Below are 25,116 nucleotides of genomic sequence, written 5' to 3' on the forward strand. Positions count from 1 at the left end.
TTATTATTATTATTATTATTATTATTATTATTATTATTATCATTATTATTGTTAATAATAATTTAGGGTGTACATGTTGTAGGAAAGGCCGACTAACCTATCTGCTGCTGTATGTGATGTCAACTTTAGTCGAGCGATTGTGATAGGTGTTCCCGGGTTCGATCCTTTTATTCAACGAAATACCTTCCTTATTTTGTCCGATGCATTCTGAAACTCAGTAATATAATGTACGATCACAATGAAAAGAAAAAAATGCAAGTCCAGAATTTACAGTTTTTATTTAATTATTTATTTATTTATTTTTTTTACTTTTTAACATGTCCATCAAAGCTGAGATGTTTAAATTACTGAGCGCTCATTCGATAGATTAAGAGCGGGTATGATCGTCTCTTCCAGCAAATTCACCAGCCTTTCTAGTACATACAAAACAGTAGAGGCAGTGACTGAATTCACCCAGTATGAAGCAAGTTACTAGTGAATAAAAAAAAAAAAAAAAAATAAATAAATAAAAAGTAAGAAAAAAAAATAAAGAGAGAGAGAGAGAGAGAGAGAGAGAGAGAGAGAGAGAGAGAGAGAGAGAGAGAGAGAGAGAGAGAGAGAAATGATAAGAAAATAAAGGAAGCTGCAAGAAGCCATCAGGCCTACACCTGACAGTCTTTGTATGAAACACCCTTACATATTTACATCTATCATCCTCATCCATAAATTTGTCGAGGGTGTGTAAAACTTTTCTGAAAGACATGCAGGAGTGATAATCTCCGAGTGTAGGTAATGACGCCTGCCTGACCACTCGGCAATAACGTCCTGAGCTACTACTTGATAAGCAAGACCCTGGTGATTTGTGGCCTAAAGGGATGACAGTTTTATGACAAGCTTGTGACTTATGAGGAACCATTAAAAGTGAATGACCTGTTCCTAACGTTCATGTGTCTATCCGAGGAGAATATTCGGCCTTGTAAGGGCTTAAAGATGTACGAGATATCCTGGAAATACACTCGAGAGATGCAGGGCGTGCTAATGGGATGGTGTGGTGGTACGGTAAAGGATGGCTTGGTAAAAATGAAGTGGGTAAATAAGTAAACAAGTAAAGGACTGCCACATATAGGCTTCTTCCATTTTCTCATGTTCTTAGATACATAGATATATAAATAGATAGAAAGGTGGATATAGATAGATAGATAGTTGGATAAATAGATAGATAGCCAGCTAGCTAGATAGATGGATGGCTAGATAGATAGATAGATGGATGGATAAATGGATGAATGAATGGATAGATAGACAGATAGAAAATAACATAAATAGATAAATAAATAATATATTAAATCCTTAAAAATACCAACTAGGCTACAACTGTACTTCCGTGCCCCGCAACCAACACACCAACTGTTTATCACTCTATTGAAATCAGGAATATTTAAATTTTCACAAGATTAAAGCGTGGCATTCGTGCAGGTAACTCGATATACTCACACTTTTCATGCAAAACTATATTATGTAATACAGCAAGTGTCTGGGTACACATAATTCACTTCACTTCAACAGAACAAAAGAGCCTACAAACACACAAGAAAATAAGGGAAGCTGCAAGAAGTTATCAGGCCTATACGTGACAGTCCCAGTACAAAGCACACCTACGCTATCTAGACCTATCATTCCCGTGCACAAAATCTGTCTAACCTATTAAGGCTCCCTATTAACTTCCTACTAGCAACCTGACTGATTAAGTACGTATCTTTTGAATTCATGCTTGAAATATTATTCCATTTAAGGAAACTTATATATATATATATATATATATATATATATATATATATATATATATATATATATATATATATATATATATATATATATATATATATATATATATATATATATATATATATATATATATATATATTCCTTCATTACAACAGTAGAAATGTGTTACGAAAGGCACGTTCAGTGAAGAGGAGTGTCAGTCTTGAATGTAGTGGCATGTAGAGCCATTCTCCCAGGCGGCTATCAGTGACGTCTCCTTTAACCAGCTGCCTCAGGGTTCCAGGGTTCGATCCTCAAAATATGGCGCAAACAAGGTTTTGAGAACTTCTATACTATCTCTCCTTTTCTGATCAGCACGTAACCCCATCTCCACTTTTTTTCTCTTCTTCCGTGCGGCTGTTTTGGTGTGCCTATACTGTTCACTGGTTACGTGGATCAGATACTAAAACACATACGTAACATATAATAAAGAATATTTAAAGATAAAAAAATACACTACATGGACAAGACCAGCTACTTCCAGAGAGAGAGAGAGAGAGAGAGAGAGAGAGAGAGAGAGAGAGAGAGAGAGAGAGAGAGAGAGAGAGAGAGATTATGAATGAGTAGGAAATGCCAAAAGAACTTTTTAATAACATCTAATGTGTGACGCTGTTCTCTTGGTACGGTGGGAAGCAGCACAGGAAGAGATGCCCCAGACAGGCTTTGCGGGGCTTCGTGGCTGTTCTAGGCTAGGAGAAGGCTGTGTTGTTTTACTCTTCCTTCACTGAGGGGACATAAGTTGACTACAATGACGAAGTTACGAAGCAAAAGAACAGAGGAAAGAGACGAATTCGTAGCTATGTTGTTTTATTCTTCCTTTAATGAGGGGATGTGAAGAGACCACACAGACGGAGAAGAAACGAAACACAAGAAAGGGTGGGTATTATTTCGAGACCGTGACTATTTACGTATTTCCTTGTAAAACTATGATATTTTTTTTTTTTAATCGTGGCAATGAACGAATTAGCAATGAAATTAATGAAGTGAATTAATCTAAACCAAATCTAAGCTAACCTAATTTGGCCCTCGAATGGGAGCGCTATTGTTATCTCAGTATTATCAGATAGGAGGAAGGAGACAAAACAAGAAATAAATAAGATGAAAATAAGGAAAAGGAAAGAAGAAAGACGATATGAAGAAATGACCAGTACCCAACGTAGTTTTGAAACACGAGGTGAGAAGGGAAAAGAGACCCAAACACGGACGCAGGTCACCACAGCAGGAAAAAAAAAAAAAAAGGTTACAATTACAAACAGAGGATGCCATGGACGAAGGAATCAAAGCGCGCTAATTTTCAGAAATCAAAGTTTTACGTGAATTACTAGAAGCGTAGTTCATTGATATACCACTGTAATAGTCATGATGTACTGTACCAGTTAAATACAACAATAACAACAACAACAACAACAACAACAATATTTAATAATAATAATAATAATAATAATAATAATAATAATAATAATAATAATAATAATAACATTAATAATAACAATAGTAGTAGTAGTAGTAGTAGTAGTAGTAGCAGTAGTAGTGATAATAGATAATGATAATAATGCAACGAAGATAACAGAGATAAAGCATTAATTCACCACTTCCACACCAACACTTCATGAGTAGTGTGTGTTTTCTCTACACGCACCATCACGCGTGAAAAGACGCATCCCCGAGGCTCTCACAGCCCCTCTTTGTGGTCTTGCTTGCAGAGTATCGAGAATGATCACACAGAGGTTGAAATATGGACGAAGAAACACTGATAAACACTAACACACAAACACTGTTACGCAGCTGCACGCAGATGCCGATGGATACGGAGGGAATAATAAGAGTGCATGATATAGCATCACAACTTCTCCAACTCCTTGTATGATGAATACAACAGCAACAGCAACACCTCAACCTCCACTACTATCACCAATAATAACAATAACAGATTTGACAAAAAAAAGTAAATAAATGAATATGTAAATAAATAAAACGAAGAAATAAAGATAGGAATTATAGCCGAGAGGAAGCTGTTACTGGCGAAAATGAATCACCACTTAATTAAGAAAAGAAAAAAGAAAAAGAGAAGTTATCTTCACATAGTAAATTAACAGAATATTTGTAACCTCAGCATTAGCATACAAGTGACAACAAAGTTTTCATGATGTTTTCACCTTTACATTAATACTCACTGGATGAGTATTTACGGTGAAGTTAAAAAGCAGTTATTGCATCATTACCTCTCTCTCTCTCTCTCTCTCTCTCTCTCTCTCTCTCTCTCTCTCTCTCTCTCTCTCTCTCTCTCTCTCTCTCTCTCTCTCTCTCTCTCTCTCTCTCTCTCATTTCGTCAGGGGCTAATACGAGTAAACCTAGCAATGTGGGTGAACAGTAATATCTCTCTCTCTCTCTCTCTCTCTCTCTCTCTCTCTCTCTCTCTCTCTCCATATAAGTATGTGTGTGTGTGTGTGTGTGTGTGTGTGTGTGTGTGTGTGTGTGTGTGTGTGTGTGTAAATAAAAAGCTGTATAAATATTCAGTATGGTAATGATCTGCGGGTGTATCTGACTGTTGACCTTTTTGTTGGCCTCACTTTCACCACCGCCACAACCACCGCCACTCTTGTTGGCCTCATCCGGCAATGAAAGAGTGCATACCCTTATGTAGCAGTGAGGAGGCTCCTTTTGCTCCTTTCTGAGCATGGATAGCTTTTTCTTTTCCGGCCTTTTTTTTTTTGTATTAATTTTATGTTTACATGTATGAAGCTATTAACTGTTAACTTTGATATTTTTTTTTTATCACGTTCTGATGTCGTATGGGGGGAGAACATTTCGTCAGGAGGCGCTAATACGAGTAAACCTAGCAATGTGGGTGAACACTAGTCTCTCTCTCTCTCTCTCTCTCTCTCTCTCTCTCTCTCTCTCTCTCTCTCTCTCTCTCCACACACACACACACACACACACACACACACCACATGCACACACACACGTATGAGAAAAAGTGGCGGTGTCTTGATGGGGGAAGACCGAGCGTGCTGGGGAGAGACGTTATCCTCTCCTTCCTCCGGCTCCCACCTGCTTCCTCAGCCGTCGCGACGCCTGGCTCCATCATTTGGACACCACCACGACAAAACTCATGATCCATCGCTGAATTCTTCACCGTTTCTTGCGTATTGCAACCTATTCCGTAGTTTTAACTATGATAATTGTAACACCTGACGAGAAGAGGTGAAAGATAAGTAAGCGGGTGCATCCCTCCTCCCCTAACCCCGCCTTGGCGTGGCAGCGGCAGGACAGGTGTCAGGTGTTTGGTGGCGCGTCGCCACATCCGGCGGCTTCCTCTCTTAGGACGTCCGTGGCCGCTCCATTGTTCGACGCACGATGTGTTTATGTCACGGTTCTCAGCTCTTCGCTGTCCAAGGCACGCTGTGTGTCGAGGCGCGTTGGCTTTGCTATACGCCAGATCGACTGTGCTTCTTGAACAATGCTACCTTTTATTATCAAGGGGATTCTATTTTTTTCTTTTTTTTCTTTTCTGCCGAGTGTGTCAGCGACAGTTAGGAAGAAAAGAAAATAATAGACAAAAGTGTCGTTGCATGCGCGTGTTTAATGTTTTCAACTTCTGATTATTTTCTTCCCTTTTATTATCCTCCTCCTTCTTATCATAGCCGTCCACTTTCCGGATCCACCAGCACCCTACAAGTCTTCATCACCGTTATATTCCTGACCGGATCACTCATTACCACTAGCCTTATCACTCCAGCTACCAGCCTTCCTCTTCGTGAGCATATTTCCTCATCTGATTCGCTTACACACACGAGTACCACCACCACCAGTGCCACCAGCATCACAACGTTCATCTCTACCGCTCTTGACTAACACCGCCACCACTTCCTCCTCACCACTGCCTCCTTCATTGGTACTGCTTTCATCTATCAGCAAAAATTTATTGTCTTTCATTCATTATTTGGGGCAGTTTTTATTGGCATCGCTATCATCAATATGAATAACAACAGTAATAGTCATAGTAACGGTGGTATTCTTCTTCTTTTTCTTCTTCTGCAGCTGCTCCCATGTTCATATGGGGTCGCTGTTTCTCACTAGTCCTCTCCACAAGGCTCTGTCCCCAACCTCCTCTCCACTCAATCCTCTCTCCCTCAGGTCCTCTCCAATGCGATCCTTCCACCTTTTCTTTGGTCTGCCACGTCGTCTTCTTCCCTCCACTTCCATATCCAATATCCTTCTGCCGACATACCCTTCTTCTTGCCTTTTGATATGACCGAACCATCGCATTCTCCTTTCTTGTACTTTCTTTGTCACCTCCGTTACTTTGGCTGTTCCTCTCATAAAATTGTTTCTCACTTTATCCCTCCTTGTCACCCCAAGCATCCACCTTAACAATCTCATCTCAGCAACCTCCAACTTATTCTCCTGTGCTTTCTTTATTGGCCACGTCTCCGCATCATATAACAATGCGGGTCTAACCACCGATTTGAACACTTTCCCCTTTATTCTGGCACTAATTTTTCGGTCACAGAGCACTCCAGTTGTTCTTTTCCAATTCTTCCAACCCGATTGGATACGCTGAATGATCTCTCCATCCAGGCTGCCGTCCGCTGATATATGAGAGCCCAAGTATCCGAACTCCTTGACACCCTTTAACTTCATATCTTGCATCCATACTTCGCTCTCCTGTCGACCATTAAAATTCTGATATTCCATCTTCTCTCTGCTAATTCTCAAACCTCTCCCTTCCAATGCTCCTCGCCATCTCTCCAACTTTCTCTCTACCCCATCTCTACTTTCATCCACCAAGACGATGTCATCCGCGAACAACATGGTCCACGGTGCCTCCTCCTTTATATTTTGAACACTATCATCCATGAGTAGGTTGAACAGATATGGGCTCAGAGAAGATCCCTGGTGCAGACCCACTCTCACACAGAACTCCTCTGTTGTTCCCACACTGCTCCTTACCCTCGTCCTTGAGCCTTCGTACATGTCCTGGATCACTCTCACATACTTCTCTGATGCTCCTTTCCTTCTCACACTAGCCCAAACTTCCTGGCGTGGTACTCTATCATAAGCTTTTTCCAAATCAATAAAAATGAGGTGCAACTCTCTTTGCTTCTCCCCATACCTCTCCAGTAGTTGTCTTAGCGCAAAGATTGCATCGGTAGTACTCCCAGGCATAAATCCAGATTGTTCGTCTCCCACCTGTGTTTCTCCCCTTACTCTTCTCTCAATTATCCTTTCGTACAGTTTCATTGTATGTGACATTAATTCAATTCCTCTGTAATTTTTACAGTCCTGTATGTCTCCTTTCTCCTTGTATATTGGGACAATATCGCTGCATCTCCATGCATTTGGGATTTTCTCCTTCTCATAGATCTTATTTGCCAACCAACACAGCCACTGAAGTCCTTCCTCTTCTAAACTCTTCCACATCGTTCATCCTCCTCAATGCTTGTTTGACTTCCTCCCTTGAAATTGCTGTTGTTCTATCATTTGATTCCCCATCCTCCAACACTCCTCTTGGGTTTTCCTCATTCAAAAGTGCCTTGAAATATTCTTTTCATCACTCTCTTATTTCATTGTCATCAATTAGAACTCTTCCTTCCTTATTTTTAACCTGCTTGATATGCGTAAAATCCTTTGTTGACTTCTCTCTCTGTCTTGCTAGTGTAAATATCTTCTTCTCACCTTCCCTGGCTTCCAGTCTATCGTACATGTCTTCCCTTGCTCTAGCTTTCGCTTGTGCTACTGACCTCTTCGCTTCTTTATTTGCTTCTCGGTAGGCTCTTTCTGGTATTATTATTATTATTATTATTATTATTATTATTATTATTATTATTATTAATATTATTATTATTATTATCAGTAGTAGTAGTAGTAGTGGTAGTAGTAGTAGTAGTAGTAGTAGTGGTAATAGTAGTAGTAGTAGTAGTCGTAGTTGTTGTTGTTGTTATTGTTGTAGTAGTAGTAGTAGTAGTAGTAGTAGTAGTAGTAGTAGTAGTAGTAGTAGTAGTAGTAATAATAATAATAATAATAATAATGATAATAATAATAATAATAATAATAATAATAATAATAATAATAATAATAATAATAATAATAATAATAATAACTATAATAATAGTAACAATAATAATAATAATAATAATAATAATAATAAAAAAATAATAATAATAATAATAACTATAATAATAGTAATAATAATAATAATAATAATAATAATAATAATAATAATAATAATAATAATAATAATAATAATAATAATAATGATAATAATAAATAATAATAATAATATTAACAATGACAAGAATAAGACTACGAATAATTATAATGATGATAATGATAATAATAATAATAATAATAATAATAATAATAATAATAATAATAATAATAATAATAATAATAATAATAATAATAATGATAATAATAATATTAATACTGATAATAATAATAATAATAACACAAGAAATAACGGGTTCAAGCTTGAAAAATTTAGGTTTAGGAAGGAGATAGGAAAAAATTGGTTCTCAAATAGAGTGGTAGATGAGTGGAACGGACTCAGTAATCATGTAGTTAGTGCTAGGACACTAGAGAGCTTTAAGAAAAGATTAGACAAGTTTATGGATGGGGATAGCAGATGGAAATAGGTAGGTGTGTTTCATACAGGGACTGCCACGTGTAAGCCTGGTCGCTTCTTGCAGCTTCCCTTATTTCTTATGTTCTTATGTTCTTAATAATAATAATAATAATAATAATAATAATAATAATAATAATAATAACAATAATAATAACACCCCCCCCCCCCGCTGCTAACTCTGTACAAGGGCCTTATCCGTCCATGTATGGAGTATGCTTCACATGTCTGGGGGCGGGGTTCCACTCTTCTAGACAGGGTGGAATCAAAACCTTTTCGTCTCATCTACTCCTCTCCTCTAACTGACTGTCTTCAGCCTCTCTCTCACCGCCGTAATGTTGCATCTCTAGCTGCCTTCTACCGCTATTTTCATGCTAACTGCTCTTCTGATCTTGCTAACTGCATGCCTCCCTCCTCCCGCGGCCTCGCTGCACAAGACTTTCTTCTTTCTCTCACCCCTATTCTGTCCACCTCTCTTACGCAAGAGTTAACCAGTATTCTCAATCATTCATCCCTTTCTCTGGTAAACTCTGGAACTCCCTGCCTGCTTCTCTATTTCCACCTACCTATGACTTGAATTCTTTCAAGAGGGAGGTTTCAAGACACTTATCCTTCAATTTTTGACTACCGTTTTGGACCCTTTTTATGGGACTGGCACTTCAGTGGGCATTTTTTTTTTTTTTATCGGATTTTTGTTGCCCTTGGTCAGTGTCCCTCCTACATAAAACAACAACAACAACAACAACGACAATAACAACAACAACAACAATAACAACAACAACAACAACAACAAAAACAAACAACAACGACAACAACAACAACAGCAACAAGTGTAATGGAGGGGCAAGGATGTCTACAGCAGAGGCCCCTTCCCTACAAAACTGTCTAGCTTTAATCTGGCTAAGAGGCTGACTCAACAGGATGGCCCGATTGCTTCTTGCTCCCCCAGGACCAGCGTGACCCAGTTCTTTGTCTCAGCGGAATCATTAGCATTCATATTTCCCCTTCAACCCAACAGAGGTGTAGAATGATTGCATTTTAAGGTGTATCGTTGTCTTACTTCGCCTCCTATCCTTAAACGCTTTGTTCTCTTATAAGGAATATTTTTCAAAGATTAAAGGAATAACCAGTTAGGTTCTCATAGGTATATGTTTAACACATGATGCAGAATATTTGTAACACTATCAGAAGAATCTTGAAAAATCATCCTTGAAAATCCTCTTAAGAGTAATTGTGATGATCAGCTAGGTTCTCATAGATGTATTTGCGACAAATGATGCAGAATTTTTGTTAATTAAATCATCACTTGAATTATGAAAAAAAAAAAAAAATCCTTGAAGACCCTACTGACATCCACAAGACTCTAATGGATGTCAGTAGGGTCTTTAAGACTCTAGTGGCTAGAGCTTGTTAAAAAAAAAAAAGTAAACGTGGTGAGGTGCAGAAACGTTTGAAAAAAGGATGTTTATAACGATAGATGCTGGGAAAGAAGAGTCTTTTCGTAGCACACACACAAACGCTCCAAAAAGGTGACGAATTCAAACTACACCAGTCTTAGCTCACATATAGAATAATATATATACACATTTTCTTATTACAATTATAACAATGAAAGTTTTTTTTTAATAAAGTTTAATCAGTATATACGTATTGCTAGTCTCACTGCAAATGAAAGAATTTGTATACTTACGATATAATGTTACTGATTTCCGGTGGTCCCAGCCGACCCTCAGCCATGCAAGCTGCCAACATCCTTATCTAGCACAGTTTCCTCCCTCGCTCATGATGTACATAAACAATGACATGCTGTGAAAGTGTACTTCATGTTTGAATTTTAATATTATTTACGTTATCACACAAACATCAGAGTGGCGGATGAATGGAATATTCAGTAATCAGTGCAAAGTCAATAGGGAGTTAAAAAAAAAAAGACTAAACAAATGTATGAATGATGATGATGATGATGATATATGAATTATATTTGCACATAATTATTTTGCATCATAGTTATTTGAAATAAAATACTTAAGTTATCCCCTAATATCAGTTTTTTATGAGTTGACCTCACAGAAAATGTTTCTGATCGACTTTAACTTGGTATGCAGTCTTATTTTCTTAAGCTTGTGCTTGGCAAAAATATTCAGTAAATGTCGCCACATCCCGTTAGAGATATTGCTGGAGGTGCTAAGGGTGGCACGCTTGAGCAGCTGAGACGAGGAGACAGGCAGGCAGGAGCGGGACTCACAGGTCTACAAAAAAAAAAAAAGTTTCTTTAGCTATTTTCAGAAATGAAAACTCTAACGTGAAAATAAAAACAGAAAAAAAAATAACTATTTTGGCAGTAAAGATGTGTTAAGTCTCAGGTAAAGAAGTCTCTCTCTCTCTCTCTCTCTCTCTCTCTCTCTCTCTCTCTCTCTCTCTCTCTCTCTCTCTCTTAATAAATAACATATAGGGTGTTCCAAAAGTATATATCACATTACGACACGTTACATCTTAATAACTATGGAGGATATCAAAACATAAATTTTATTCCCCGAAAGCTAATATTTTCAAGTTTCTGTACTAAGAAACAGCTCAAAAGTGCAAGAAAATATTTTTTACTATATATATATATATATATATATATATATATATATATATATATATATATATATATATATATATATATATATATATATATATATATATATATATATGATTTATTTTAATTTTATTTTTTTTATTTCTTTATTTATTTTATCTATTTATTTATTTATTTTATTTTTTACAGATGTTCAGTGTACGCGGCGCGGGTTACACGACATATCCAAACAATATTCCATTTCTTGCCAAACGTGATCTAGCATAGCGTTGTCGATGGTTGCCAAAATTAACAGAAGAAAATTTGACGGTTTTATCTTTTAAATGGTACCAGTTTCATGTTGCTACATTTGCATCATATTCTTTTCTTTGCAAAATTGCTGCAGCAATTTTGCCTTTGTTAGATGTTGTAATTCCACATTCACCAAAAAGGAACAACAAAACTAATGTGTTAGTTTGCTGGAAATTTTAGTCTCTCCAGCGTGCCTTACTTTGTCATTAATCAGTAATGTTTGTAAAATGCCATTTTGTAGCAGGGGCGTGAAACGGCTCAATGTTGTCAGTACCACTTTAGGGGAACGCACTCTGCCGGGCCCACTGTAATGCCAAGGGACGGTTGCTCAGTGATGCAGTCATACCTGCTGTAGGTAAGATATCTCTTCATTTACTAATAAATAAAACAACGTATCTTATGCCTTCTGTCAAATGAAAAAAAATAAATAACAGGAATGTTATTTTATATAGCAGTGGAACATTTGTGAATCTGAATTATCCTATTATAATTTTCTTATTAATTTTTGTAAAGGTTGTTTATCTATAGATGACTAAGAAACAGGACACTCACATTTATCTGGATAAATCAAATGCTGTACAGTTTTCTGTCTACCTATATTTATATCTGTCTATCTATCTGTCTATCCATCTATCTATCTATCTATTTATCTATTCATGTGTGTGTGTAATATATATATATATATATATATATATATATATATATATATATATATATATATATATATATATATATATATATATATATATATATATATATATATATATATATATATGGGAATCCAACTAGGATATATGGGATATATGGGAATCCAACTAGGGTTGGATTCCCATAATCCTGGCTCAGTGAAAATACTACCAGCGTGCCCTTTGCCCATTCAACACCATGCACTCGTCTGCTGAGTGAGTGTCCGTGCAGTGATAATAACACCACTGGGAGTGGGTAGGGGAACTGTTAAGAGAGATCGAGGTGGATTGGGCTCGTGAGCCGACATCTGACGAGGAGTCTGAGGGCATGTACGACATTCACGGAAATGGCGACTAGTCCTATCATAACTGGAGTATGAAGGAGAACAAGATGCGGTAGAGGCAGGAATAGGAGGAGGAGGAGGAGGGGGTGGAGAGAAGTGGGTAGGAAAAGGCTGAGGGGGAGGAGAATTTTGAACAGCAGAGGAAACCTGAGGATGATATGGCTCAGACACCGACGAGGAGGCAGCATTACGCAATTTCGCCTCAACCGTCACCTTAAAATCATGTATGGAAGTGTCAGGAGGAAAAAAGGAATGTCAGCAGTAGGTTGAGCAGCAGTGTGAGAAGTTTAGTATACAGGAGATAGGAAAAGGGATTGAGGACAGTGGCCTTAGACATAGTGGAATCCTCAAAAAGTCAAGTGGAATGATCCAAGGAATGACTTAATTCAGTTCGAAAGCGGCCTGCTAGGCCAGCGGTAACGTGAGGGGCCAAGAAATGGGAATGAGAGCGCATGAGGTCAGGCAGGTGAGAAACAGAGACCAGACATGGATCGTTGGCTGCATAAGCAAATTCCTGAATGAGATGGTTGGAGAAAGAAGATGTGTCATTGCAGGAGGAATAAAAATTATCCTCAAGGCAAGCGCCATCAGGGGTTAGTGTGTCGCATGACATGCGAGGAAAGAGAGGAAAAAAGGCGAAAGAACATCAGAAATGTGACGAAGGAATGTGAACACAGAGTAATCAGAATCGTCACCAGTCCAGAAGAGCACAGAATCTGCTGAGAGAAAGGAAGAAGCTACGGAAAGGAGAAGAGGAGTTTTTGAGCTGTTTTCGACGTAAGACATATTGCAGGTGAAGGAAGAGGGTGGGCAAAAACAAAAAGAGTCTACCTGAACGAGTGTGAGGGGGTGAAGTGCGCTGGAACAAGTGACACACACAACAAAAGGGGCTAACGCCACAGGAGGAAGAGGAAAGAGATAAATGCAACACGCAAAATAATGAGGAAGAAGGAAGCAAAAAAAAAAAAAAAATGTAGTGTTGTGGAACTAATACGTGTTTGTGTACTTTACCGTTGACGAGATGAAACCGAAGATGGGGCCAGGATGGAATGATGGAAGCCAGGGAAAGAGAAGTCATGGTGTAGGCGACGACGAAGGTTAGGCAAGCAGAGGCAGGAGTAAGGGTGAGCAGTAGGTGTGTAGAGCCACAAAAAAAGGTGGGCGATGGAGATGTTAGGGCCCTTCTCACGAGAAGGCACCGCAGGACAGGAGGAACGCCCCAGGAGATGTGGGGAGCGTTGTGGAAAGTAGTGGCCCCTTGGGAAGATGTAGGAGCAGCAACATGAAGTATACAGGACTCAGGAGTGTTGCAAGGAAGAGAGGGACGCCCCAGGAACAGCAGGAGAGAGGCGTCGTGACAAGGCGAGAACGAGGCGTGAGAAGCGACGACGATGGACATATGGAAAGGCACACTGACGAGGATCAGGCAGGAGTGTGGCATCGTAGTGAGGCAGGAGCGAGGTGCAGGAACAAGACTCAAGGTGAGCAGGCCTGGTGCGATGAGAAGCAGTGGTTAGTAGGAGTGATGTGAGGCGGCATGAACACAAACAATGCCGAAGGAGGCACCGCAGGAAGAAGTAGAGATTCAGGGCCTTGCTACATCAAGAGGAGTGTAGGGTTGAAACACCAGCTTCTTCAGGAGGCATGTAGGGTTGGGTTGGAATCCTTAGTGTGATGTGTTGAGAGTCATTTGTAGTGTTAGGGGCGATGGAATCACATCTCATAGTTTCTTTGTTTATTGACGAAGTAGATGATACAGAGTGTCCTTGCTTCAGGGTCTAACCCTGAAATGTACGTGAACATATGAAACACATAATGTAAAAGATCATTTTGTTTATAGCATAAAGACAGACCATAGGAAAGATATTCCCTAGAGCTTTTGACACCTGATGTGACCCCCTTCCCCCATCTTCTCTCTCTCTCTCTCTCTCTCTCTCTCTCTCTCTCTCTCTCTCTCTCTCTCTCTCTCTCTCTCTCTCTCTCTCTCTCTCTTTCTCTCTCTCTCTCTCTTTCCTCCATACATTTTTGTGTGTGTGTTGTAATTTGTTCTTTTCCAAAATAATCCACTATATACGAGTATATATATGTATATATATATATATATATATATATATATATATATATATATATATATATATATATATATATATATATATATATATATATATATATATATATATATATATATATATATATATATATATATATATATATATATATATTGTTACAACCACAATTTCCTGCCCCTTCACAGAGCTGTCGAACCTGGCCTAGCTTCCTCCTAGTCACTTCATACATGAATGGGTACAGTGCTTAATATGGGTTACAAGGTCCACTTTTGACTCATGCACCCTTCTTAATAACGATCGAAATGCCAGGTCACACAAACTGAGGTCGCCAATCTGTGTTACCCAGCTACAAACAAGGGAACTACTCTAACAACAGTTCACTCCCCACAGCTGTGAAAGGTTTAAGAACCACATCTAAGAAGAAACAGTTATAACATGCAATAACACATATATGGTTGAGGTAAAAAAAAAAAAAAAAAAAAAAGCTCCACTGGAGAGTCGTCCTCAGTAACAAATCCTCCCACTTTCCAACAGCATGTTATAGCCTCAAGCAAGTAGTGTTGTTTGCTACTTCCCAGGCCTTGTCAGGACCTGAGGAGGGAGTAAAGTTCACTACACAGCTAATTAATTAAGTCCTCTTTGGCTGATCAGCATCAGCCAACAGTAGCATTTAACACAAAACAGACTCAGTAACAAGAAACACAACTACAAACGAGTGCCCATGAACACACAGGAGGGTTATTCACCACTCTCTGTACAAGAGTTCGGCCTGCACACACACATGTAGCCAAAGAGTCACTTTCCTCGATATAGAGTATGTTATACACAACTACCCTCTCTGGCAGGCTACTGAGGAGACTCTCATACTTATGTAGGTAGACTGTGGCATACAGCCAGTAATGACTCACTTATCCCTTTAAGGCAAATGACCCGACTAACTATTATCTCTTCTCAGTCTCCATCAGATATTAGTGACCGTCTCAATGTCTGCTTTTTCTAAGCACTGGGTAGTTACTGACTGTGGGAAAGCATGCCAAACATTCTCCCACTCTGCTGCAAAAGGGGTAGGTGTTCAAGAGATGGGGGATGGAGTGGTGACATACATACACTTATAATAATAATAATAATAATAATAATAATAATAATAATAATAATAATAATAATAATGATATCAGGTTTATTTATCAAGAGGCAGCAGACAATACAGTGATAGTCGCTGAAGGGGTCTTGATTTACATGGTATACATATTTACATATATATATGGTATATATATTTACATGGCAGCAGCTTCACCGCTTTTACAGTGTGGACATGATTGAACTGCATACGATATACTTTTTTGGCAGAAGTTGCACCATTTACATAGCTTCACCACTTTCATAGTGTGGACATGATTGAACTGCATACAATATACATCTTTGGCAGGAGCTTCGCCACAGAATAACAAACAAACAAACACCTACTAGGGGATCGAACATGGGACCTTCCGCCTCCCAGTCAGGAGCGCTACCCGTTACGCCACGTGCTGTGTTACACAACTAAAACACTGTGCTTCTGAAAATTCTAATGATCACACGAGGAAATTTAGATGAATACTAATTACTTCATTGTCAAGAGCAACTCTTCTACTAAATACTGGGTGAGACTCAGATTAAATCGATAAGGAGAAGTAAGGAAATTTACGTGGGGAATAAGAGTGGCTGTGAGAATAAATATTATACCAGCAGCTTCAAGGCTGGGTAGTTAGGTATCCAGGACACGTCCAAGCATCATCCCCAACCTGTCTCTCTCTCTCTCTCTCTCTCTCTCTCTCTCTCTCTCTCTCTCTCTCTCTCTCTCTCTCTCTCCTCTTCCTTCATTCTTCTTCACTCATTCGTTCTTATGTCTTTCTTCATTTTATATTGCATTTTTTTGCTACACAAAACAATATATATATATATATATATATATATATATATATATATATATATATATATATATATATATATATATATATATATATATATATATATATATATATATATATATATATATATATATATATATATATATATATATATATATATATATATATATATATATATATATATATATATATATATATATATATATATATATATATATATATATATATATATATATATATATATATATATATATATATATATATATATATATATATATATATATATATATATATATATATATATATATATAGCTGTCAAAATGCAACAAGTGGATAGGAACTAGACCCGTTTCATTGACTCGTTAGTTTATTCAGTTACGGTCAAACCTGACAAGAACGATTTAGGGGTCGTAAATACATATATTGGTCAATACACACATTATAATTATAGCAACAATTACATTCCTTACGGTTCACAACGTATATAGTGTCTCAACATCAAAACCTATAGAACAATGTTGTGTCTTCAACTTACGTATTCGGGGTCTATTGAACAATCCTGGGTACTTTGCCGTCCGTTTTCCACACCACTCTACCAGTGACGAGAGTACATGTTTTCTCCTCACAACAGCAGGCTTTCCTCTGCCTCTTGGCCTAACCAGAGGGATAAAGCGTCCCTCTACTCTGCCAGGTCATAGGGACACAGGTCAACCTCGGAGGCCCCTTGAGTCAGCACAATTATTCATCTCCCCTATGTCTTATCTCCCTGTTAATACTGTCTCGACACCTTTGGATGTAAACATTGGGCCTCAGTACCATCCTACACCATCACCTCGCTCTACTTCCCATCTTCACTACTACAATTAACTATTTCCTTCCTTTATATGTTATGACGCCTTCTGTGATTACGCCTTCTGGCGGTAACACCCCCTGTTGGGCGTTCACGCCCAAATCTTACACGAACACGTGACTAATTCAATTACTGAAGAATAATGACAATATCATCAAGCTATTGGGCTGAAGTAATCTTTATATTCTATATTACAACTGTATATGTATATTAGGCCTACATTAGGTCTCACCAAGTATTGACTTACTTTTTGCTCAGGCCTTCCAAGAAACAGTTTGTTTACTGGTCACACAAACACCTTGCGTGCAGTTCTTACTTTAACTTGATGTACAAGACCATCCTCTCCAGGCTCTGTTTGCATCACTCTGCTGAGCTTCCACTGGTTGCGGTGAAGCACTTCATTTATTATAATAGCCAAGTCTCCTTTCTTGAAGTTTCTCAGGCTTGTGTAACCATCGCGAATGTTGTTGGGTAGAGCCATCTATGCCGCATACCTTATACGGCGACTTGCATTCCTTGACAGTGTGATTGCGACCTAGACATGTATAACAGACTTGTGCCCCTTTTAACCGCTGTCCAGCGTTCTGCTATATTCATGTCGTGGAACTCCTGGCAGGCGTACAGTGGGTGTGCATTTTTACAAAAGACACATGGATTCCATCCTTTATTCCTTGTGTCTTTACTTCCATGTGACTCCCTTTCAGCTGTTGCAAGCCCATTGGCTCTTCTCTTCCAGGGTGTCTCATTTTCTCTATTAGTATCAGAGGCTTGCTTGTCAGTAACCTTTACGTGTTTTCTCCCTCCTTCACTGCTCAACTTGACTGCACTCTGCATTTTTATTAATCTTCATTTCATAATCATTCAGTAGATTTAGAAGCCATGTAATGCTGGGCCTCGATCTTTTGTTCCGCTCTCTTATGTACTTATGGAACTCATCATCATAAAAACTCAAGGAGCTTCCTAGTGAAGTGATCTGATATCATTAACATGTTCCCATAATTGTCAAAGTCTGATAGACTTCCAGCATTTTCCAGGTCAGTGGTACAGTTCCATAATTGTTGTACAAGTTTCTGTATCATCCGGACATTGTTATCTTTTATTTGGGGTCCCTTCAGAATCTCCCTCACTGCTTTATCAGTATGCTCCTCACTGTTTCTTAGTCTGTGTGTCAGCATGTTCATGGCTTCCTAATAGCCTTCCTCGGGACCCATGTTGACATAATCCATCAAGGAATCTTTCAGTGAGCCTGCACTTATTACCATGTTTAGTTTAGTTGAGGGATCCACTGCGACTTTATTCACATACTGGTGAAATTGCTTCATGAACAAACTAAATTCTCTCTTTGATTCACCCGTAAATGTGGGTAAGGGTAGTTTGGGTCTTTTAATGGTAGTTATCATTTTTTGCAAGCTCTTCGTCCACATGTTTGCGAGCTCACCAGACGTCAGTGTCTTATGCACAGAATTGGATGTCCCTGGCGATTTTGCCCTCATATCATTCGTGGGAGGTTTGGGTGAGTCTTCCTCCCCCTGGTGAAGGCATGTCGTGTGTTCGTGTGATGTCATGTATCGCAGATGACCTAAGCATTTTGCAGGTCGCTCTCTGCTGGCGTCTCAGTCATCTACATTTGTATTCATGGCGTCACTATCTGACCCTGATTCCTTTGTTATATGTAAGTTGTCAACAGCAAGTGATATGTAACGAGTGTTCTGTTTGTGTACCACTCGTGCATCAAGACTGAGGGCATCTTACTATATAACACGTGTGCTATTCAGGGTGTTTTAATAGTGTTTTATTGTGCAACATGTGCACCAGCATTCAGGGTGTTTTAACTGTGCAATATATGCACCACCATTCAGGATGTTTTATTGTGCAACATATGCACCAGCATTCATAGTGTTTTATTGTGCAACATATGCACCAGCATTCAGGGTATTTTATTGTGCAATATGTGCACCAGCATTCAGGCTGTTTTATTGTGAAACATATGCACCAGCATTCAGGCTGTTTTATTGTGCAACATATGCACCAGCATTCATGGTGTTTTATTGTGCAACATATGCACCAGCATTCAGGCTGTTTTATTGTGAAACATATGCACCAGCATTCATGGTGTTTTATTGTGCAACATATGCACCAGCATTCAGGCTGTTTTATTGTGCAACATATGCACCAGCATTCAGGCTGTTTTATTGTGCAATATGTGCACCAGCATTCAAGCTGTTTTATTGGGCAATATATGCACCAGCATTCTGAATGTTTTATTGTGCAATATGTGCACCAGCATTCAGGCTGTTTTATTGTTCAATATATGCACCAGCATTCAGGCTGTTTTATTGTGCAATATGTGCACCAGCATTCAGGCTGTTTTATTGTGCAATATGTGCACAAGCATTCAGGCTGTTTTATTGTACAATATATGCACCCTATAGGGTGCATATATATATATATATATATACCCCCTATAGGGGTATATATATATATATATATATATATATATATATATATATATATATATATATATATATATATATATATATATATATATATATATATATATATATATATATATATATATATATATATATATATATATATATATATATATATATATATATATATATATATATATATATATATATATATATATATATATATATATATATATATATATATATATATATATATATATATATATATAACCCCTATAGGGGGTAAGAGTTGTGTGGTGTCGGCGAGGGAGTAGTGGTAGAGTCTCTCTCGACTCGCCTGCGGTGTAACAGGGAGAACAATCGCGGCCCGTGCCATCACATGAAGTCAGCACACAGAACACAAACATTCTTACAAACACATAATACACAGTATAACATCAATAAGTAAAATAGCAAGGTGGACAGCCCACCATCTTTAATCTTATACTTCTTTCATTATTTCTCACTATCCTCTTATACTCATATTATTCTTCCTTCACCCATCTTTTCTATAAATATAGATAGATAGATAGAATAAACAGAGAATACCCAGGCTAAATTTCCTTTGCCAGAGCTACACAGTTATGACACTGGAGATGTTATCCTTCAAGGACTAAACACTGCTATGACCAAGTCGTAGTTGGGAGCCTAAACTTCTCGCTTGAGCAACTTACGGGCGGCCAAGTAGCACCTCACCTTCGCTACAAGCATTCAGGCTGTTTTATTGTGCAACATATGCACCAGCATTCAGGGTGTTTTATTGTAAAACATATGCACCAGCATTCAGGCTGTTTTATTGTGCAACATACGCACCAGCATTCAGGCTGTTTTATTGTGCAATATGTGGGCCAGCATTCAGGGTGTTTTATTTATTTATTTATTTTTATTTATTTTTATTTATTTATTTATTTATTTATTTATCTATTTATTTATTTATTTCTATTAGGTTTTAAATGTTGATTAATCAACTCGCCAATCAAATAGCCTCATCAACTCATCAACTCTGTTTTACACGGTCAAGCATGTTGGCCAACACGCTCATCAAACCTCCAACACAACATGTTTGAAGAGTGTTTACACGTTCAAACCAAACTGACAGACAACCTCAGTCGGTGCCAAAAGGAGAAGGAGCAACATGTCACTTACCCAAGACGAGGTGAGGGCAGTCGTGATAGTGATTGCCCTCAACGAAAAGAAAAGGAAGCGTTCAAAGTGGACAAAGGACTGCTTGCTGAAAAGGGACCAAATTTCACATACCAATTTAATGAAAGAGCTGAAATTAGACCCAGATGAATGGCGCAATTATATGCGCATGGATGAATCAACATATTTAGAACTTTTGAATATGGTCACTCCATTCATTACATGTAAAGACTTCTCTCTCTCTCTCTCTCTCTCTCTCTCTCTCTCTCTCTCTCTCTCTCTCTCTCTCTCTCTCTCATAGCATTGTATCTTTTATCTGTTTCAGTTTCCGGCAACAGAAAAGGAGTGTAAGACTGTTGGAGAACAGTTCGAGTTTAGATGGAATTTTCCCCACTGTCTCGGTGCTGTTGATGGAAAGCATGTATGGATAACGCTGCCATCAGAATCAGGGTCTTATTATTGGAATTACAAAGGATATAACAGTCTTGTGTTAATGGCAGTTGTAAATGCGAACTACGAATTCATTATGGCAGACATTGGAACTAATGGTCGCCTGTCAGATGGAGGAGTCATTGATAATACAGAATTTAGTAAGCGACTCAAAGATGAAAAGCTCTGCATCCCACATGAGTCAGTAACAGCTACTTCAAATTGTGTTTTGCCATATGTATTCATGGGAGATGAGGCATTTGCATTAAGGACAGATTCCTTGAAACCTTATTCTCAAAAGGACCTACATAGTGAGAAGCGAGTATTCAACTACAGGCTGTCAAGGGCACGGAGAGTGGCAGAAAATGCCTTCGGCATTATGGCTTCCCGGTTTAAAATTTTCCACACTTGTATAAATCTCAAATTGACAAGTATTGACAAAGTTGTCATGGCATGTGTTGTGCTACATAACTATTTGCAGAAAGCATGCCCTTCAGACTATTCCCCAGAGGACTGCTTCCATAGGGAGGATAGAATAAGCAAGATGATTTTGCCAGGCTTAACTGCAGATCCTAATTATTTAGCATTATTTAGCAGATCCTAATTATTTAGCATTATTTAGCACGGTCAGGGATCACGAAACTATCCTGAAATTGCAAAGGTAGTAAGAGATAGATTTAAGGATTACTTTGTGAATGCCGGTGCAGTAGCATGGCAAAAAGACTTCATATAAATCATGAAAATAGGAAAGGCTAGTCTACACCTTCAAACTCAAACTGTACAGTCTGATTGGAATTGGCTTAAATAGTGTGCTGTAATATTTCTTTCCAAAATAAATGAATACAATGGTTATGATAAGTTTAATTGATTCATTATTTAAATGGCTGGCTCAAGTTTAGCCTTCAGATCCAGATTGACATGTTGGATTCTTAATGAAATGATGATTCATAATACAAAATTGTCTGAAACTTCAGACTAATATACCAGAGAAGTCAGGAGACACATTTTAAAACCTACAGATTATATGAAAGCACCCATGAAACTGAATAAAGTCATCTATGCATAGCCAATAAAAAAACGAATAAATAAACGGCCACTCTGGTTCTGAAGGTTACTTGTTATCAGTTTTGGGCAAATCCTTGCAACTCATCTCTTCATTAACAGATTCCATATTTGATGTACTCTCTCGAGGCAACTCTTGATCACATATGAATATCATGTCTTCAAAATACCAGAGAGTGGGCGTGTAAATGTCATCAGTTGAATTTCCAGACTTTTTAGAGCTATCATGCTTTCGAAGTTCTCTTCTAAACGAACTACGGAGAGAATTTATTTTTTTCATCACATCATCCCGCGTACAATGTGGGTCAAGTCCTTGTAGCTTTCCATGCAGTTCATCTATACCCTTATTTCTTAAATTCCTGTTTGAGTATTCTTTTGATTTCACCTTCCACAAAGCCACATGCTTCCTGTATATATTAATGAAATCCACCATTACTTCCCTTTCCTTATCCTTAACGGCACACGTGTCACTCATTTTGCAACTGATACACTACGCCTGTCACTGAAGGAGATGTTACAGATGTTACCTCGGCGAGATTTGAGTATGTATGACGGTTCAAGACTGATGACCGTTCACACGTTCAAACATGGACATGCACCAAGCAAGCTCCGCCCACAAAAGTCAGGCCCCGTCAGACATCCGTCCAACACGTTGGTCAAACATGTTTACCCCTTTCACACGTTCAAACATTCTCTCAAACGTCGTGTTGTCAAGCGTGTTGGCCAACATGTTTGACCGTGTAAAACCCCCATTAGTAAACCTTTACAATAATCTTGTTCAACAATCATGTGTCACTTTGCCCAAATAATTATAAATGCGTGTAACTAAATATCTCGTTCTTACATGAAAGCATCGTACACGTAGCGCACTCATTTTTTCTTGTAGCTGTGTCCAGAATGTTTATACTGCACTCGTCACTGATTGCTGTTCTCAAAGTCATGCAAAGTCACTCTCATACCTTGATCAGCAGTGTGACAGAGCTCAGCGATGTAACCACAAGATGGTGCATACGCCTTTCCATAGACTTCATGCAGCCTCAATGTTACACAGGGTTCTGGTGTGCTGTGGAGTTGATGGGTAGCAGTGTGCCTCCTTCACTGTCATGGTCCACCCAACGTCCAACCAATAATCCACTCCCATCTTCTTTGGTATGCACGGTGTGCACACAGACCGTTTACGTTTGACTTTTGCCACAACAATGCTACAAGTTGATAGGAACTAGACCCATTTCATTGACTTGTTAGTTTATTCAGTTATAGTTAAACCTGACAAGAACGATATTAGTCAATACACAGATTATAATTATGGCAACAATTACATTCCTTACGGTTCACAACGTATATAGTGTCTCAACATCGAAGCCTACAGAACAATGTTGTGTCTTTAACTTACGTATTTGGGGTCTATTGAACAATCCTGGGTACTTTGCCATCAGTTTTCCACACTGCTCTACCAGTGATGAGAGTACAGGTCTTCTCCTCACAACAGCAGGCTTCCCTCTGCCTCTTGGCCTAACCAGAGGGATAAAGCGCCCCTCTACTCTGCCAGGTAATAGAAACAGAGGTCAACCTTGGAGGCCCCTTGAGTCAGCACAATTATTCATCTTGCCTATGTCTTATCTCCCCGTTAATGCTGTCTCGACACCTTCGGATGTAAACATTGGGCCTCAGTACCATCCTACACCATCGCCTTTCTCTACTTCCCATCTTCACTACTACAATTAACTATTTCCTTTCTTTATATGTCCTGACGCCTTCTGCGATTACGCTTTCTGGCAGTAACAATATATATATACACATATATATATATATATATATATATATATATATATATATATATATATATATATATATATATATATATATATATATATATATATATATATATTGTTACCGCCGAGTGGGTGAAAATTGTTGTTAAGCAAGCATATGCTAAGTAATATGATCTGTGTTATGAGAGTTGAAGTGAACTAGTATATGAAGCACAGGTAACACTAAGAAAACTAAGTTAATTAGAGTAGAGATTTAGGAAACTGAATTCATTATAGTAGTTAAATGCAGTAGTGAAGATGTGTGAGGAACTAGCTGTGGAGAGCTTAGCTGCAGAGAGGTAGTGAGGGTTGTGTTTACATGGTGTTGCTTGGTGACAGGCCTCCTTAAGACCCCAAACAGTGAGTTCCACATCTGTATTAAGAGGGGTTGATTGCCCTAATTAGCATAATCCATGATTAGTGATGCATTATGTTGATACAGTATGTAATGGTTAGTAGTGCTGTGCATGTCTTATGTTTATCATGTATGTCTTCAGGTTTGACCGAATGCAATAAACAATTCGCGTCACCGTGAGGGTCTAAAATCCTTTAGCTGCCTCCGGGCAGCTACAGTCAAATGTGTGGTCTTATCTGAATGTCCAGCGAGCAACAGCACCCAAAGGGAGACGCCGGCAGGCCTCCAGAAGGGACCGATGCAGTTCATCCTCTCAGAGGATGGAGCAGAGAAGTGACACGCAGAAAAGTGATGCATGGGGCAGGCATCCTCATCCTCCCAGGATAGATACAGAGAGAGAAGGTAGGGTACAACGCCCAAAAAGGGGGTGGAAGCATTAAAGGGAGAAGACGGAAGAAAGTCTGAGGGTGAAGCGTTGGCTCCAGGCATGAAAGAAATGATGGGCGCCATGAGACTCGCTTACATGCCACCACCTACATTTAGTGGAGGTTCTTGTGGGGACTATTGGGAATTTCAACAGGCCTTCAAGGACCATGTGGAGGTGACGAACATCCTGTACAGAACAAAGCTTAACAAAATGCTCTTATCAGCTTATGCTGGACTCATAATGGCAGCATTGCAAGGAATTATAC

The 25,116-nt window shown here is 38.5% G+C and overlaps 2 protein-coding genes across 2 annotated transcripts; one reads left to right on the plus strand and one right to left on the minus strand.

The window, feature by feature from the left end:
* The first annotated feature begins 18,575 nt into the window (after positions 1–18,575).
* Positions 18,576–22,262, plus strand: LOC135108618 (uncharacterized). Its single transcript, XM_064019773.1, has 5 exons — positions 18,576–18,666; positions 18,748–18,825; positions 20,646–20,780; positions 21,106–21,735; positions 22,216–22,262. Exons 1-5 carry the CDS (start codon positions 18,576–18,578, stop codon positions 22,260–22,262), a joined length of 981 nt encoding a protein of 326 aa, XP_063875843.1.
* Positions 22,263–22,307: 45 nt separating this feature from the next.
* LOC135108619 (uncharacterized) lies at positions 22,308–22,733 on the minus strand. The gene has a single exon (XM_064019774.1). The coding sequence runs from the start codon at positions 22,731–22,733 to the stop codon at positions 22,308–22,310; it is 426 nt and encodes a 141-aa protein (XP_063875844.1).
* Positions 22,734–25,116: the final 2,383 nt, after the last annotated feature.

The sequence above is a fragment of the Scylla paramamosain genome, chromosome 17 (genome assembly GCF_035594125.1).
Source record: "Scylla paramamosain isolate STU-SP2022 chromosome 17, ASM3559412v1, whole genome shotgun sequence".
NCBI classification, from domain to species: Eukaryota; Metazoa; Arthropoda; class Malacostraca; order Decapoda; family Portunidae; genus Scylla; species Scylla paramamosain.